Source organism: Lactuca serriola, chromosome 7 (genome assembly GCF_051521515.1).
Source record: "Lactuca serriola cultivar US96UC23 chromosome 7, Lser_US96UC23_V15, whole genome shotgun sequence".
Lineage (NCBI taxonomy): Eukaryota > Viridiplantae > Streptophyta > Magnoliopsida > Asterales > Asteraceae > Lactuca > Lactuca serriola.
The window spans coordinates 72008149-72021859 of NC_136414.1; the positions used below are offsets into that span (position 1 = coordinate 72008149).

At 32.8% G+C, this 13711-nt stretch overlaps 2 protein-coding genes across 2 annotated transcripts; one reads left to right on the top strand and one right to left on the bottom strand.

The window, feature by feature from the left end:
• Positions 1 to 1262: 1262 nt before the first annotated feature.
• LOC145062979 (formin-like protein 18) lies at positions 1263 to 7526 on the bottom strand. The gene is made up of 17 exons (XM_079010576.1): positions 7132 to 7526; positions 6274 to 6974; positions 5964 to 6185; positions 4631 to 5880; positions 4414 to 4534; positions 4268 to 4339; positions 4079 to 4177; positions 3658 to 3780; positions 3531 to 3581; positions 3063 to 3144; positions 2899 to 2993; positions 2730 to 2801; positions 2531 to 2647; positions 2381 to 2449; positions 2227 to 2293; positions 1695 to 2125; positions 1263 to 1618 (listed from the first exon to the last, which is right to left on the bottom strand). The coding sequence occupies exons 1-16, from the start codon at positions 7202 to 7204 to the stop codon at positions 1803 to 1805; spliced, it is 3537 nt and encodes a 1178-aa protein (XP_078866702.1). The 5' UTR covers positions 7205 to 7526; the 3' UTR covers positions 1263 to 1618; positions 1695 to 1802.
• Positions 7527 to 11341: 3815 nt separating this feature from the next.
• On the top strand, positions 11342 to 12392 carry LOC145064086 (zinc finger BED domain-containing protein DAYSLEEPER-like). Its single transcript, XM_079011603.1, has 5 exons — positions 11342 to 11478; positions 11530 to 11644; positions 11814 to 11876; positions 11934 to 12240; positions 12337 to 12392. The coding sequence occupies exons 1-5, from the start codon at positions 11342 to 11344 to the stop codon at positions 12390 to 12392; spliced, it is 678 nt and encodes a 225-aa protein (XP_078867729.1).
• Positions 12393 to 13711: the final 1319 nt, after the last annotated feature.

A 13711-nucleotide genomic window follows, 5' to 3' on the forward strand; every position in this document is an offset into this window, starting at 1 on the left:
CTATGTTTTTTCTATAGATTACTTTTTTTAAATCTTATTATATATTATTGGTTTTTATTTATTTAATTAATTAATTTTTGTTTCTATGATTTAAATTTTTTTTAATCTTTTTGATGTGGGCTAATGTCATAAAAACCCTCAAGTTTTCAGAATTTTATCGGTTTTGCCCAAAGTTGAATTTTGTGTCCGTTTTTACCCTAACATTTTCCAAAAAATGTTCGGTTTTACCCTTTTACCGGTGATAACAGGTTACCATTATATTAACTTCGCAAAAAGTTGAATATTATGTCCGTTTTTTACTTTATAAAATATTTTATGTTGAAATATTAATATTAAATTTTTATTTTTAATAAATTCGTATAATGCACGGTATTACACTAGTATACGAATAAAAAAAAGTCATTTTAGGCATTGATTATTCATAAATAAAATATGATTGTTATAAAAGATACATCATACACCAACCAAAAAAGGTAAATATTTTTCCATACATGGGCCAAAAAAACTGAAGAGAAATAGTTAAAATTTAACATGAAGACAAATATAGTTCTAAAAAATAACTTGGATAGTAACTTTTAATTGCGGTTACTATATTCAATTTATTATTATTATTATTATTGGCTAGCTTTTTGGTTCTTGGAAATAGCACTATAAACTGAAACTAACAATTTTTATTTATTGGTTAAATTAATAAAAAAGCTGCAAAAAAGTAAATAATAGATCAATCTGTACCAATAAAGTAATGATTAAGGGCGTGCGTACATAAAATCAGGGGTACGCATAACAGTCCCCCATGAAAAATCCAAAGGCTAGTGATTGATTTTCGTGTATTCGGACAACATGGCCAATGCAAATCGTCAAATGTTGATTGTAAGTTCAAATCACTAACCACTTTAAGGTGCAACAATTAACGAGATGATAGGAATAAGCCTTATCTAGTGTAGATCTGATGTATCATTGAACATAAACAACACGTTATAGGGTAGGAACATAAAGATTAGCCTTAAAGTTAGACCAAGTCTAAACAAAATATGTAATGATAGTTCTTGTAATAGTGAGATACGACATTATGTAATGCCCCTTCGTTATTTGATAACTTTGGACTTAGGATCTATAGGAAGATCAACCACCGACCTACTCCAAAAGACTTTACGACCTGTCGTCTTTTTATTAGAAGTACAAAGCAAATCTTCCCTACAAAGCTTTTTCAAGACATTGCTTTTATAAGGTTTGTTTGCATCACATTGTGAACCAAATTCGGATATTATAACATATTACTCAACTTTCAATATCAATAAAACATCATCCTAACACAAAATCCCGATGTGTTATACATGTCTAAGATTCATGTCGCAATGTTAACCTCATTCGCCCAATAAAATTGGGTCCAAATTGAAAAAAAAAAAATGACTAAAATTGATATACACTAGAGGATGAACAAAACAAAATGTCTCTTCTCTTTATTAAGTAAAAATGCATCTATCTATGAGTGAAACACGCCCATCGTTACAGTGTATATAGCTTCTACGCTCGATGTCCAGGTTCTTAAATATTTACAAAACTGCCACCCAAGGGAAAAAAAACAAAACCTCTGTCCATTCATCTTTTCTGCATGAAACTTTAATGCAAATTCGTAAGTATACTTGTGTAACAAAACATGTGAATTTTGAAAAATCAACGGTTAAGAAGCTAACCATGGATGTAAAGTTAGTGGGCCCGGAAAGCGTGATACTCAAACTATGATACAACTTTACATGGATGTATAAAAAATTGAAGTAAAGTGGGAAAAATGGAGATGAATATTATTCGGTTTTAATAGGAGGGTTTTTTGTTTGTTCTGATTGGTCAATTTGTGAATCGATTACTTTTGAATTTTCATCACTTTGTTTGGATTTTTCATCATTTGGTTTTGTTGTTATTTCATCTGAGATTTTGGGATCACTTGGTTTGGATTTTTCATCATTTGGTTTTGGTGTAATTTCATCTGAGGTTTTGGAATCATTTGGTTTGGATTTTTCTTCTAAGGCTTCCTTTTCGGCCTTCTTCTTTTCTGCCTCTATTTGCTTGCAGTTTTCATCGTGGGCTTGATTGAATGTTCTCACAAAGTTCTTCAAAGTCGAAACAACTGAAATAGAAAATCGTTATATATATGTATATGTAGTGAAATGAATATATATATATAAAAAGTAAGATTTTAAAAGTAAATTAGTGGTTAATTACAATTACCATGTTCATATGGACACCGAGCTGGATCCTCTCCAAAGTAAAGAATTAATGCGTCTACATTTTTACCCTACAAAACAAAATATAGTATTTATAATGATAAGGATGTGGAGGGCATTTACGTCTTTTACACAAACGAGAGAAATTTGAGACGTACCACTAAAGAGTAGAGAGAGGCCAAGGATCTTGCTTCACCTTCTGCTGTACAAAGAAACTCCTTCAATGCCTAAACAACGAAAACAACGTATGGAAGTTAGATTTTTTTTTTAAGAAAAAAAAAAAGAATTAAAAAAATAAATAGACTTACTTTGAGAAATTTTTCAGAGACAGGTCCATCATTTTCAGCCATTGACAATTCCTGGACAACTTTCTCAAGTCCTTTGCTAATAGCTTGCATTTCCTCTGCAAGATATTTTAATTGTACCTGAAAAATAATAAATTCTTAATTACATTTACACATGTTTTAAATTTCTAAATATTTGAATAAGTTTAATTGTGATCACCACCTTTGATGCAGGTTCCAAACTGTCAAGATCCTTGGAGAAATCAAGGAGTTCAGGTAGTTTGTCAACAAGCACCTACAGTTAATTAAAATTTTATTATCATATGCTTACCTTATCATATGCTATTTTAAAATTTTATTATTTTTATAAATAAAAAAAAAGTTTTTAATACCTTACAAAGATAATGCATGAGTGTCATTCTTTTATTCCTTGCACGAGTATCCGTAAGCTTTAGAAGGCTATCCAATCTGAACCCAACAGCAGCACCTAAAATGGACACCAAATTAATCAAAGTCAAACTCAAAGTCAAAGTCAACTACAAATGAAAATATTGACCTCTTGCTGTGCCTTGGTTCAGGGCATTTCCAAGTTGTAGAATTGTTTGCATTACTCTCTTGAACTTACACGAACTTCTGACCTGATAAAAGTTTAATTAGATTAAATTGTTGTATATTTGAAAATGAAAAATCTACTGAAAAATCCTTATGTTAAGGCCTCATAATCGATTTACTCCTTATCTTTTTTTTTAGTCAATTAAGTCCCCAAAACCGAAAACTATATTCATTTGGACCCTTTAACCCGGCCAACAAGTCATCCAACTTTTAAAAACTACACTTTTGGTCCAGATTTTAAATTTTGTTACAAACTTGGTCCAAAATTTACACTTTTAGCCTAGATTTCAAAATTTTGTTACAAATTCATCCTGAATTTAGTCTTTTTACATCTTTTTTTTTCAAAATTTAGGATAAGGACTTTTCAGTAGATTTTCCTTTGTAGATTAATGAAAATAGGAAAATGACTTGCCTGTTCCACAGCTGTATTTACTGAGTTTAAGCTCTTTCTAAGATCTTTAGCCTAAAAAAAACACCTAGAGTATTAGTATTAATTACATCAAAATCCAGGATCTAAAAAAATAGAAAGAAAATATTACCTGTGATCCAAACTGTAACTTGAAGGAGAAAACTCTGAGCTTAGATTCTGTTCGTGGAACTTTCATTAGCTCCAAAAAGAACTGTTCACATTTTCCCAATTTATCCTTTTCTCCTTTGTAGTTCTGAGATTTAAAACATGTTAATCATACTATCAATATAAACTGTGGATAGATACTATACTAAAGTTGTTGTGGCAAGAATTAAATTCTCAAAATTTTGTTTAAAAGAATCAAGATTTAAAAAATCAAAGCATGATAAAAGTTTAGAGGAAGAAGATTCTCTAAAACAATGAGAATGGATGGAATATAATCAAAATTTTCTTTTGTAGAATAATTATCCTAAAAAATTCTATTAACTCCTTAGAGCTAGTTAACTAAATAAATAAATAGAGAGCAGATGTATAATCAAATAATGTATTACCTTTAGCACTTCCATCTCTTCTTTTGTAGGACAAAACTTTATGAGGTTATCCACCTGATCAACATCCAATGCTGACTCATCTAGAGCAAGTACATAATCCTGCCATGTTTTTTCATAAATAAATTTTTTATTTTATTATGAATTATATAAATTAACATAAAAATATCTTAACAACTTTGGTCAGCTTACCATTAGTTCATGCAAAGGTATCTTCACCTTTGAAAGCATGATCTCACAGTTGTATGCTCGCCTATGATCAATCTGTAACAAGGTCAAAAGGGTCAAAATTATATAAAAAATAACTATGACAGATAGTATAGTAATTACTATATTACCAGTTGAACTTTTTCTGGTTTATTAGCTATTGGAGCAGATTTTGATTTTGCAGCATTCTTGTCAGGAGGAATTGCAGCTGAGAAAAGATTCTCAAGTTCTGATATATCAATCTCTGGTGTCCTAATTAGTAAATTAAGCATAAGAGTAATGAGAAAGAATATGAAGAAATTAAAGTTTAATAATTAATTAGTAGGAGTTAAAGAGAGAAAAACTTACTTAACAGCTTCACCAGATTTTTGTGTTTCAGCCCATAAGCTTCCTTGAACTGCTCTTGTGAGTTTTAACCAATGTAAAGGCTTCAGTTTCTTTAATTGTTGAGTTTTTGCCATTGTTTGTAATGAACCACGCCCCCTACCTAGAGGTGGTGGGGGAGCGGGAGCTCCGGATGCATTGGGTCCTCTTGGTGGTGGTGGTGGTGGTGCACCGCCTCCGTTAGCAGAAGGTGCTGGAGGAGGTGGTGGTGGTGGACCTGGACCACCTCCCTTTGCAAAAGGTGGTGGAGGAGGTGGTGGTGCCTTTGAAGGAGCTGGTGGTGGTGGTGGAGGCGGCGCTGATGGTGTAGGAGGAGCTGGTGGAGGTGGTGGAGGCGGCGCTGATGGTGTAGGAGGAGCTGGTGGCGGAGGTGGTGGTGGTGCAGCGCTTGGAGGAGGTGGTGGTGGTGGTGGAGGTTGCGGTGGTGATGTAGAGGGTCCGGCTGTTGTTTCTGGCTTCTCTGTCATAGGTGCAGTTGGAGGAGGAGGAGGTGGTGGTGGTGGTGGTGGTGGTGGTGGTGGAGAGGGCTCAGCTGGTGTTGTTGACTTATCTTTCACAGGTGATGCTGGTTTGGAAGAGGGTGGAGTTGTCAAAGTTGGAGAGCATGGTGGTGGTGTAGAGGGTGCACCTGGTGTAGCCACCTTCTCTTGCTGAGGTGGAGTTGGCGGCGATGGTGGCGGTGAAGCTGGTGGTGCACGTGGTGATGATGTTGAAGAGAGAGATAAGTTTCCAGGAAGTCCAGCTCCAGTACCCTTTTCATTCATTGAAGATGGACTCTCTGTCTGTGGTGATGACGTGGCACGTGGTGGTTTATGTCCAGTGTCTCTGTTTTCCTTAAAAGGAGTTGAAGGAGCTACTGGAGAAGGTATGGATTGTGAAGTACTTCCAGTTTTTGTATCACTTTCCTTTAATGGAAAGCCAGGTGGCAGAATGGAGGGTGGGAATCCAGAAACTTGCATCTCATTTGTCGGAAGTAGAGTTGACTGTGAGTTGACTCGGTTAAGAGGATGTGATGATGAGGTTGGAAGTAGAGTTGACTGTGAGTTGACTCGATTAAATCCAGCATTATCATTTTTAGGAGCTAACCAATCTGCACTACTAAACATCTCTTGAACTTTAGCAAATGCTTCTATTGGGAGACCATCTTTCTCATCAAAAAAGAAAGAATCCATTGAAACTACAGGAGCTGAAGCATTCATCTCAGAGAAAAGAAACTGTGTGTATAAATTATAAAAATAAATACTTATAATCATATGTACTAATGGAGACTGGAATCATTAAGTGTGAAGAAAAATACCTCAGCCTTGAAGTCATTAGGGAATTGGTACTTAGCATCCCAAGGTATGTCAATTTCATCACCAGTAAGGATTAAAATATTTGATCTGATGAATGATGTGTTGAACATAGCACGAAATATTATACTTTCATGCACCTTATCATCTTGTAAGCTTATACACTCCAGCACAATATCACCTTGAATGTGACAATCTATATCAATTATAACAAGTTCACATTCTGCCTGTGACAAATAGTAAAAGATCACTGAAGATATTATTCCAAAAACTGTCATATTTTTGTGTTAAACAGAAGAACAGTAGAAATCATACCTGTTTGTAATATCGAACAGTTCTACTGCTTCTTTGTGTTAAGAACAAAAGTTTGGTAATTTTATCACCAGGCATGTAAGGATCTTGTCCAAAAATTCTGAATATAGGACAAAAACCACCATTTCCATCAACATCAGGAATCATTCTCATTATCACACAATCCAAACTGAGTGCTCTGTCTAATGGGGGCCATTCTGTTGCAACATTCCTCCTTGATACATACTGTAAGTACCTCAATTGAGAAGGTAAAGGATTCATTGATGAAAACAAGTGTAGAAGCTCAATAGGAGCTTGTTTATAAACCATGTCCAGGGTCTTGGATTCCCCTGAATAATGTTTTCTGTAAATCAAAAGTGCAGCCAACATGAAAGCCAAAACAGGCCAACCACCACGCTCACAGTGCATTAGAAGGACGTTTTGAAGGCCAAGTGAAAGCCAGCTTTCACATGATCTTAGAAAATGGTGGATTACTTCCATTTGGAGCAAAGGACAACCTTCATGGTGCCTAGGGTATTCCACTATTGTCATTTCATAATTTGATAAAGCAGAAGCAAGCTGGGATGTTGTATCTCCCTCGCGGAAATTAAAAACCAGGATTGAAGCATCGGGATAATGATCCTTGAGCTGAGTTACTACGTTTCCCATATAACCTTTGTAATTTTGTTTATCCCAAGCATCAGTAGTGAAACAGCAGTCAAAGACTGTAGATGAAACAGAGAATTTGTCAAAACAAGACGAGGTTTAGACCTTAGAGATGAAGATAATGTATCGTGCAACTGAAAACCTAAACCTATCATGTTAATTTTCCAACTACACATTTATGAATTCATAAACGGAGAAAACAGTTAGATGAATTACCATAGACTCTTTCAGAAATCTCGAGAAGTCCATCCGGCGGCTTTTTATAGACCAATTTCCGGAACATTGCCATTCGTATCAACCAATGATGTTTTTTGTTGTAAAAATCGTGATTGAAACCCTAGAAACGGCAATGTAGCCTCTCAATCCACAAAATCATGCGTGTATGTGTACGCATACACAAATATAATTCTCTCTGCGGGTTTGATTGCTGCATTTCGGTAAGAAGCTTAGAAGGATTAACGAGTTCTCTGTCCATAATCCATGGCGATTGATTTCACTCCGGAATTCTAATTAATCTGCTATGTGTGTTTTTGTGTGTGTACGCGCCTGCGAGCGTTCTGTCGTATAAGAAAAAGGTGCTGAATGTTCTCAGATCAGCTTCGGGAGGAGAGTTGCCGTTGCTCTGACAATACAAACTGTTGCCCCTGAACTTACCATCTTCTTCAATTCTTGTCCTTCAACGTCTATTTTGTAATCTAGTCCTCAAACTTTGAGTATGGAACTAATGGCCCCTCTACTTTGAATCGGGTAGTGAAATCAGCCTCTTGGTATTAGAGCTGGCAAATAGCGACCCAACCCACCAACCCAACCCAAAATTAGCGGGTTGGGTTTAGATTTTCAACCCATTTAAGTTATACGGGTCAACCCGTCTAACCCATTTAATTAAATAGGTTGGGTTGGGTAAAAATTACTGACCTATTTTCAACCCGCCAACCCATATATATATATATATATATATATATATATATATATATATATATATATATATATATGGGAGGGTTCAATTGAGAAAAAAAAAGGTTGAGAATGGGGGAATAATTCTCAGCCAATCATTTATTTTTGCCGCAAAAGCCTCCAATGTACCGACGGAAATGGGAAACGAATGCACATGTGTTTTCCAACATAACATATTTCCTTAAACTATGCTAATCATTATCTTAATATATACAAAAACACAGTTTTTTTCGTTTTTTTTAATTTTTATAAGCTATTTTTATCAAAAAAATGATTTTAAATATACCAAAATTCATAATTTTTTATTCTCTACAAATAGACATTCATATTGACATAGTTTTAAGATAAAATAAAAAATTTATTTTTTTTATATTTTCAGCTATCAGTATTCATAAATGAATAACAATGCATCAGGTTTTATTACAGTACATTCGTTATTCACTTATGAATAAAAAGTATGAGTTTTTTTCTTTTTAACAATTTAAGTATCATTCATATATGAATATAACATATAATAAACATAGTATATTCATATTTTAATATAGGACGATGAATTCACTTGTGAATATTAACATAGTATATTCACTTGTGAATATTAGATGGTATATTCACTTATGAGTATTAAATGATATTTCATATGTGAATATTACATAGTATTACATGGTATATCACATGTGAATATTATAGAGTATATTCACTTGTGAATATTAGATGATATATTTACTTATGAATATTACACAGTATATTCATATATGAATATTACAAGGTATATTCACTTATGAATATTGAAGGTATTTTGACAAATATATATAATTTTTATATGTTATCCACATATGAATAACATACAGACTTGCATATTTGTTTTGTGTTTTTAATAATCATATACTGATTCAGGTGAGAAAACATATTCATATGTGAATATAACGTGGTAATTTAGTTTATGCATTTCATCAAACAGTTGGAGTGCAAACAAGTTAACTATTTTAAAAATGTTAAAAACATCAAGTTATCAATTCCAAATCATCATATACTTCCGATTTCGACTTCAGATGCGACATCCTATCTCTGATCGATTTCTCAATTTGATTTTGATTTTCCGAAAATCCGATTGGGAACCTGTGAGTACCGATTCTAAGTCCCTCAATGTCGACTGTGACTGCGAGTCCAGAACTCCGATTCCAATTTCATGAACAGCGAAGAAATTCCGGTTTAGTTGAAGAAATCTGGATGATTATTGAAGGTTGGAGGAAAAATTTTGATGATGAATGAATAGTTATCGAATTCTCTATAGTTACATATTTGAGATTGAAGGTTATTACGATATTTACAAGTTTGCCACTGTGTCTTTTATGCTTAGATTAAATGAGGTGCTGAGAATGATTCCCCCATTCTCAACATTTTTTATTTTCTCAATTGAACCCATATATATATATATATATATATATATATATATATATATATATATATATATATATATATATATATATATATATATATAATTTGATATTTATATATATAATAATATGTTTTACCGTATTTCTATAACCCTATTAATTTATTAAAGATTTAAAGGTCTTAGTTTCTATGGAGCCTTTTACACACAGACAAATCAGTGAATCCCATACGCAAACCTAAATTAGAGCCGACAAAACTCAAAAGGTTAGAATACATTTTTTTTAAATTATTACGTATTAATTAGAAGCTTACGGCTTTACACATTAGGTTTCTTAATATCCTTTAGTTACTTCATCTTTTTGACGTTTCAATTTTGGCGTTTGGATTTTCATAGCTCCTCGATGTGCTCCTCGATACAATCTTCATCAGAACACTATACAGCCAGTAATAGTATAGTAAGACTTGATTATACGCAAGAAACTAGAACCAAACTTCAAATTTCACTTCATATTCCTTCTCTAACTCTCTCTGGCATCAGTTTACCTCCGATTCCAGGGAGAATTTGACATCTAAAAACGAAAACAAAAGTAAGATATTTCTATTCAAGTTCTTCCATTAAGATGTTTTCTAGTTAATTTGATTTATGTTAAGTGTTAGATTAACACTTTCTTTTTTCAGTGACGAATATTGTTGAAATATCGGAAGAAGATGTCCATGGGGTACAGTCTCCTACACCTGCAACAGGGGACAATGAGAAGAATCCAAAGCCCGTCAAGCAATTAAAGCCACAAAAAATTGGTGTGGATGTCAAACGTCACAGAAAACTTACATTAGAGGTTTGGAAAGATTTTGAATTTTTGGATACCGATGAAAATGGTGAATTGCATTGTAAATGTAAAAAGTGTGGTCAAGTTTATAATGCTGAAACTAGAATGGGTACTGGAAATTTAAAACGCCATCTTAGGAGCTGTAAACCAAGTCGTTTTAGGGATATTGGGCAAATGGTTTTGGATATTGGTGGCAATGGTGGTTCAATAACTAGCAGGGTCCTTGAGTTTAATCATGATACCTTCTGTGAGATGTTAGCCACTGCCATAGTAAGGCATGACCTGCCATTTAAATTTGTTGAATACGAAGGTATTAGGAAATGTTTTACTTATCTAAATCCTGAAGTTAAAATGGTTGCAACGAATACAATAAAAGCCGAAATTCTTGATATATATATATATATATATATATATATATATATATATATATATATATAATGGAAAAGATGAAAATGAAAAAGGCTTTGAGTTGTATCCCATGTAGGATTTGTTTGACATCAGATTGTTGGTCATCTATAACCAATGATGGTTATCTTTCTTTGACCGCCCATTTCATTGATAGTTTTTGGAATTTGCGGAAAATGATTTTAAATTTTAGTTTTTTACCTCCGCCACACACAGGTCTTGCTATGAGTGATCATGTATTTGGTCTTTTGAAGGATTGGGGACTTCAAAAAAAAGTTTTTTCCATGACTTTAGATAATGCTTCTGCTAATGATGTGATGGTTGACTATTTAAAGACTGAAATTGATTTAGTTTGTGAAGGTGCTTATTTTCATGTTAGGTGTTGTGCACATATTATGAACCTCATTGTGCAGGATGGCTTAAAAGAGGTTGATGATGTTGTCACTAAAGTTAAAGAGAGTGTTAAGTACTGTAAAGGTTCTCAATCTAGGAAGAAAAACTTTTTAAAGAGTGTTGCACATGTGGAGCTACAATCCGTGAGGGGTTTAAGGCAAGATGTTCCAACACGATGGAACTCAACTTACATGATGTTAGATTTTGTTTTATATTATAAAAAAGCTTTTATTCACTTGCAAAAAACGGATGCTAATTACTTGCATTGCCCAACAACCGAGGAATGGGGAAGAGTTGAACGGATTTTTAAGTTCTTAAAAGTCTTTTATGAGGTCACTTGCGCATTTTCTGGTTCTATGTATCCTACCACCAATCTTTATTTTGCAAATGTTTTGACGGTTTGAGTGTTGTTACATAAAGAAAAGGAAAGCCACGATAAATTTATGCAAAAAATGGCAAGTAGGATGTATGCCAAATTTGAGAAATATTGGGATGAGTTTAGCACGATTATGGCTGTTGTTGCTGTTTTGGATCCTCGATATAAGTTTCAAATTGTTGAATGGGGTTATGAGAAAGCTTATAGGGAGACGTACAAATCTGAATTAGCAATAATAAAATAGAAATTGATTTTATTATTCAGTGAGTATTTGGATGAGTCAAAGTTGAAGAACTCTAAAGATGGCCAGCCTACATGTGGTTCGTTGAACTCCCAAGAAGGACCTCAAGATGTACTAGAATCTGCTTCTCTTTTAATGGTATGTATATTTTCTTTAAATATGTCTTAATATGTGTATATTGCTATGTTTTTGCTTCACTAAAATCTGATGCGTTTTTTTTCAAGTTAATTGTTGCGTTTTTGTTTTTTTTCTGGTTTATTGTTGTATATTTCAAGTATGTACCTGCATTTTCTGTTGATTTTTACAGGTATATTGTTGTGTTTTTTACATGTATATAACTGCATTTTTCTACTGCTTTTTTTGTGTAGCTGTATTTTTTTTGTTGTTTTTAATGTGCATAACTGTGTGTTTTTTTTTTAAATTATAGGATTTCGATAACTTTTCAACTAAGGTGACTTCTCAAGCTGTCAAATCTGAACTTGAATGTTATTTACAGGAGAAGCTCATGCCTCGTGTGGATAATCTAAACATTTTGGACTATTGGAAAACACATGAAGTTCGATATCCAACTCTTGCTCGGATGGCTAGGGACATCTTAGCTATCTCAATCTCAACGGTTGCATCCGAATCAGCTTTCAACACGGGTGGTAGGGTCCTTAATGCTTATAGAAGTTCTTTAAAGCCTTCTAACATTGAAGCTATTATATGTCTAAGAGATTGGGTCTATGGAGAAGGTATATTCCAACTTTTATTTATAAATTTTGCATTATTATAAAAAACTATGTATTACTTCAACTGATAAGTTAAATTTATTTTATTTATTATTATAGTAAAAATGGAAGCACAACTTGAGGAGCTATATGGAGCCATCATGAGGAAAAGATAGATGATGAAGATGTAATTCATGTCGGGAGTGAAGGTGGAGTTGGTGAAAACGGAAATCGAGTTACCTAGATATTAAACATTTATGATGTTTTTTTGATAAACCTATTTGTATTTTTGAATTGTGATCGTATTTTTATCTGACTTTGAATATTAATTTGGGTTTTCAGCTAATTTACTTAGGTGTGATTTTTTTGTTTACATTTTTAGTTTTAAATGGGTAACCCGGGTTCAACCTATTTATTTAATAGGTTGGGTTGGAAAAAGCATAAATAAGTCAACCCGATGACTACCCATTAACCCAATAGGTTGGGTTGGGTTGAAAATTTCAACCTATTTAATTAAATAGGTTGTGTTGGATTGAAATCTTTGACCCAATTAATAAATGGGTTGAACCCGAACCCAACCCAGGTCAACCCATTGTCACCCCTAGTTGGTATGGGTCATGTTCTTCGCACTAAATTTTAATCGGTAGAAATTCACAAATATACCCTGAATTACTTTAGTGATGAGGGATTCTGCCTCATGTTCGGATTATCCCTACCATGTCAATTTAAAGATAATAAGTGTAAAAAATTATTTTTTTGATAGAAGATTATTTAGGATAAATAATTTTAACAAAAGTAATAGTTAGGATCAACAATTATAACATATTTGACATAATAAATAAGAATTATATAAATATTGTGTTTCATTATTATAATAATATAATAAAATAGGATAAATCAGCCGAATCGTCCGTAAATCGTACACACACACACACACACACACACACACACATATATATATATATATATATATATATATATATATATATATATATATATATATATATAGAAACTATGCGTCTTCCCGATTCCGAAAATATAAATTCCGTAGAAATCCGACTTCGTATGAATTAGATATAATTTTTATAAGATATAAAAGTCAGTTGCGCACAATAAATATATGACGTAAAAAACTACGAAGAGAATTGTTAACTTTTAGCTAAAGTCACCAAAAAGAAAATCGTGGTATTCTTTAAAATAAAAAATTTTAGAAAAAGAAATCCAAAAATGAAGTCCATACGAGAGAGTTATGATTTTAGCTAAATCATTTAATTTTATAAAAATATGGACGAAAAATAAATTCAAAATTAGCCGATGGAGTCTAAATGAAAGTTGTAGATCTCGTCGATAGCTACACGTGAATATAAAGAACGTCAAAAACGGAGTTCATATGAACGAGTTATAATTTATAATAGCATATTTACATATTAAAATAAAGTATAAATCATATATATATATATATATATATATATATATATATATATATATATATATA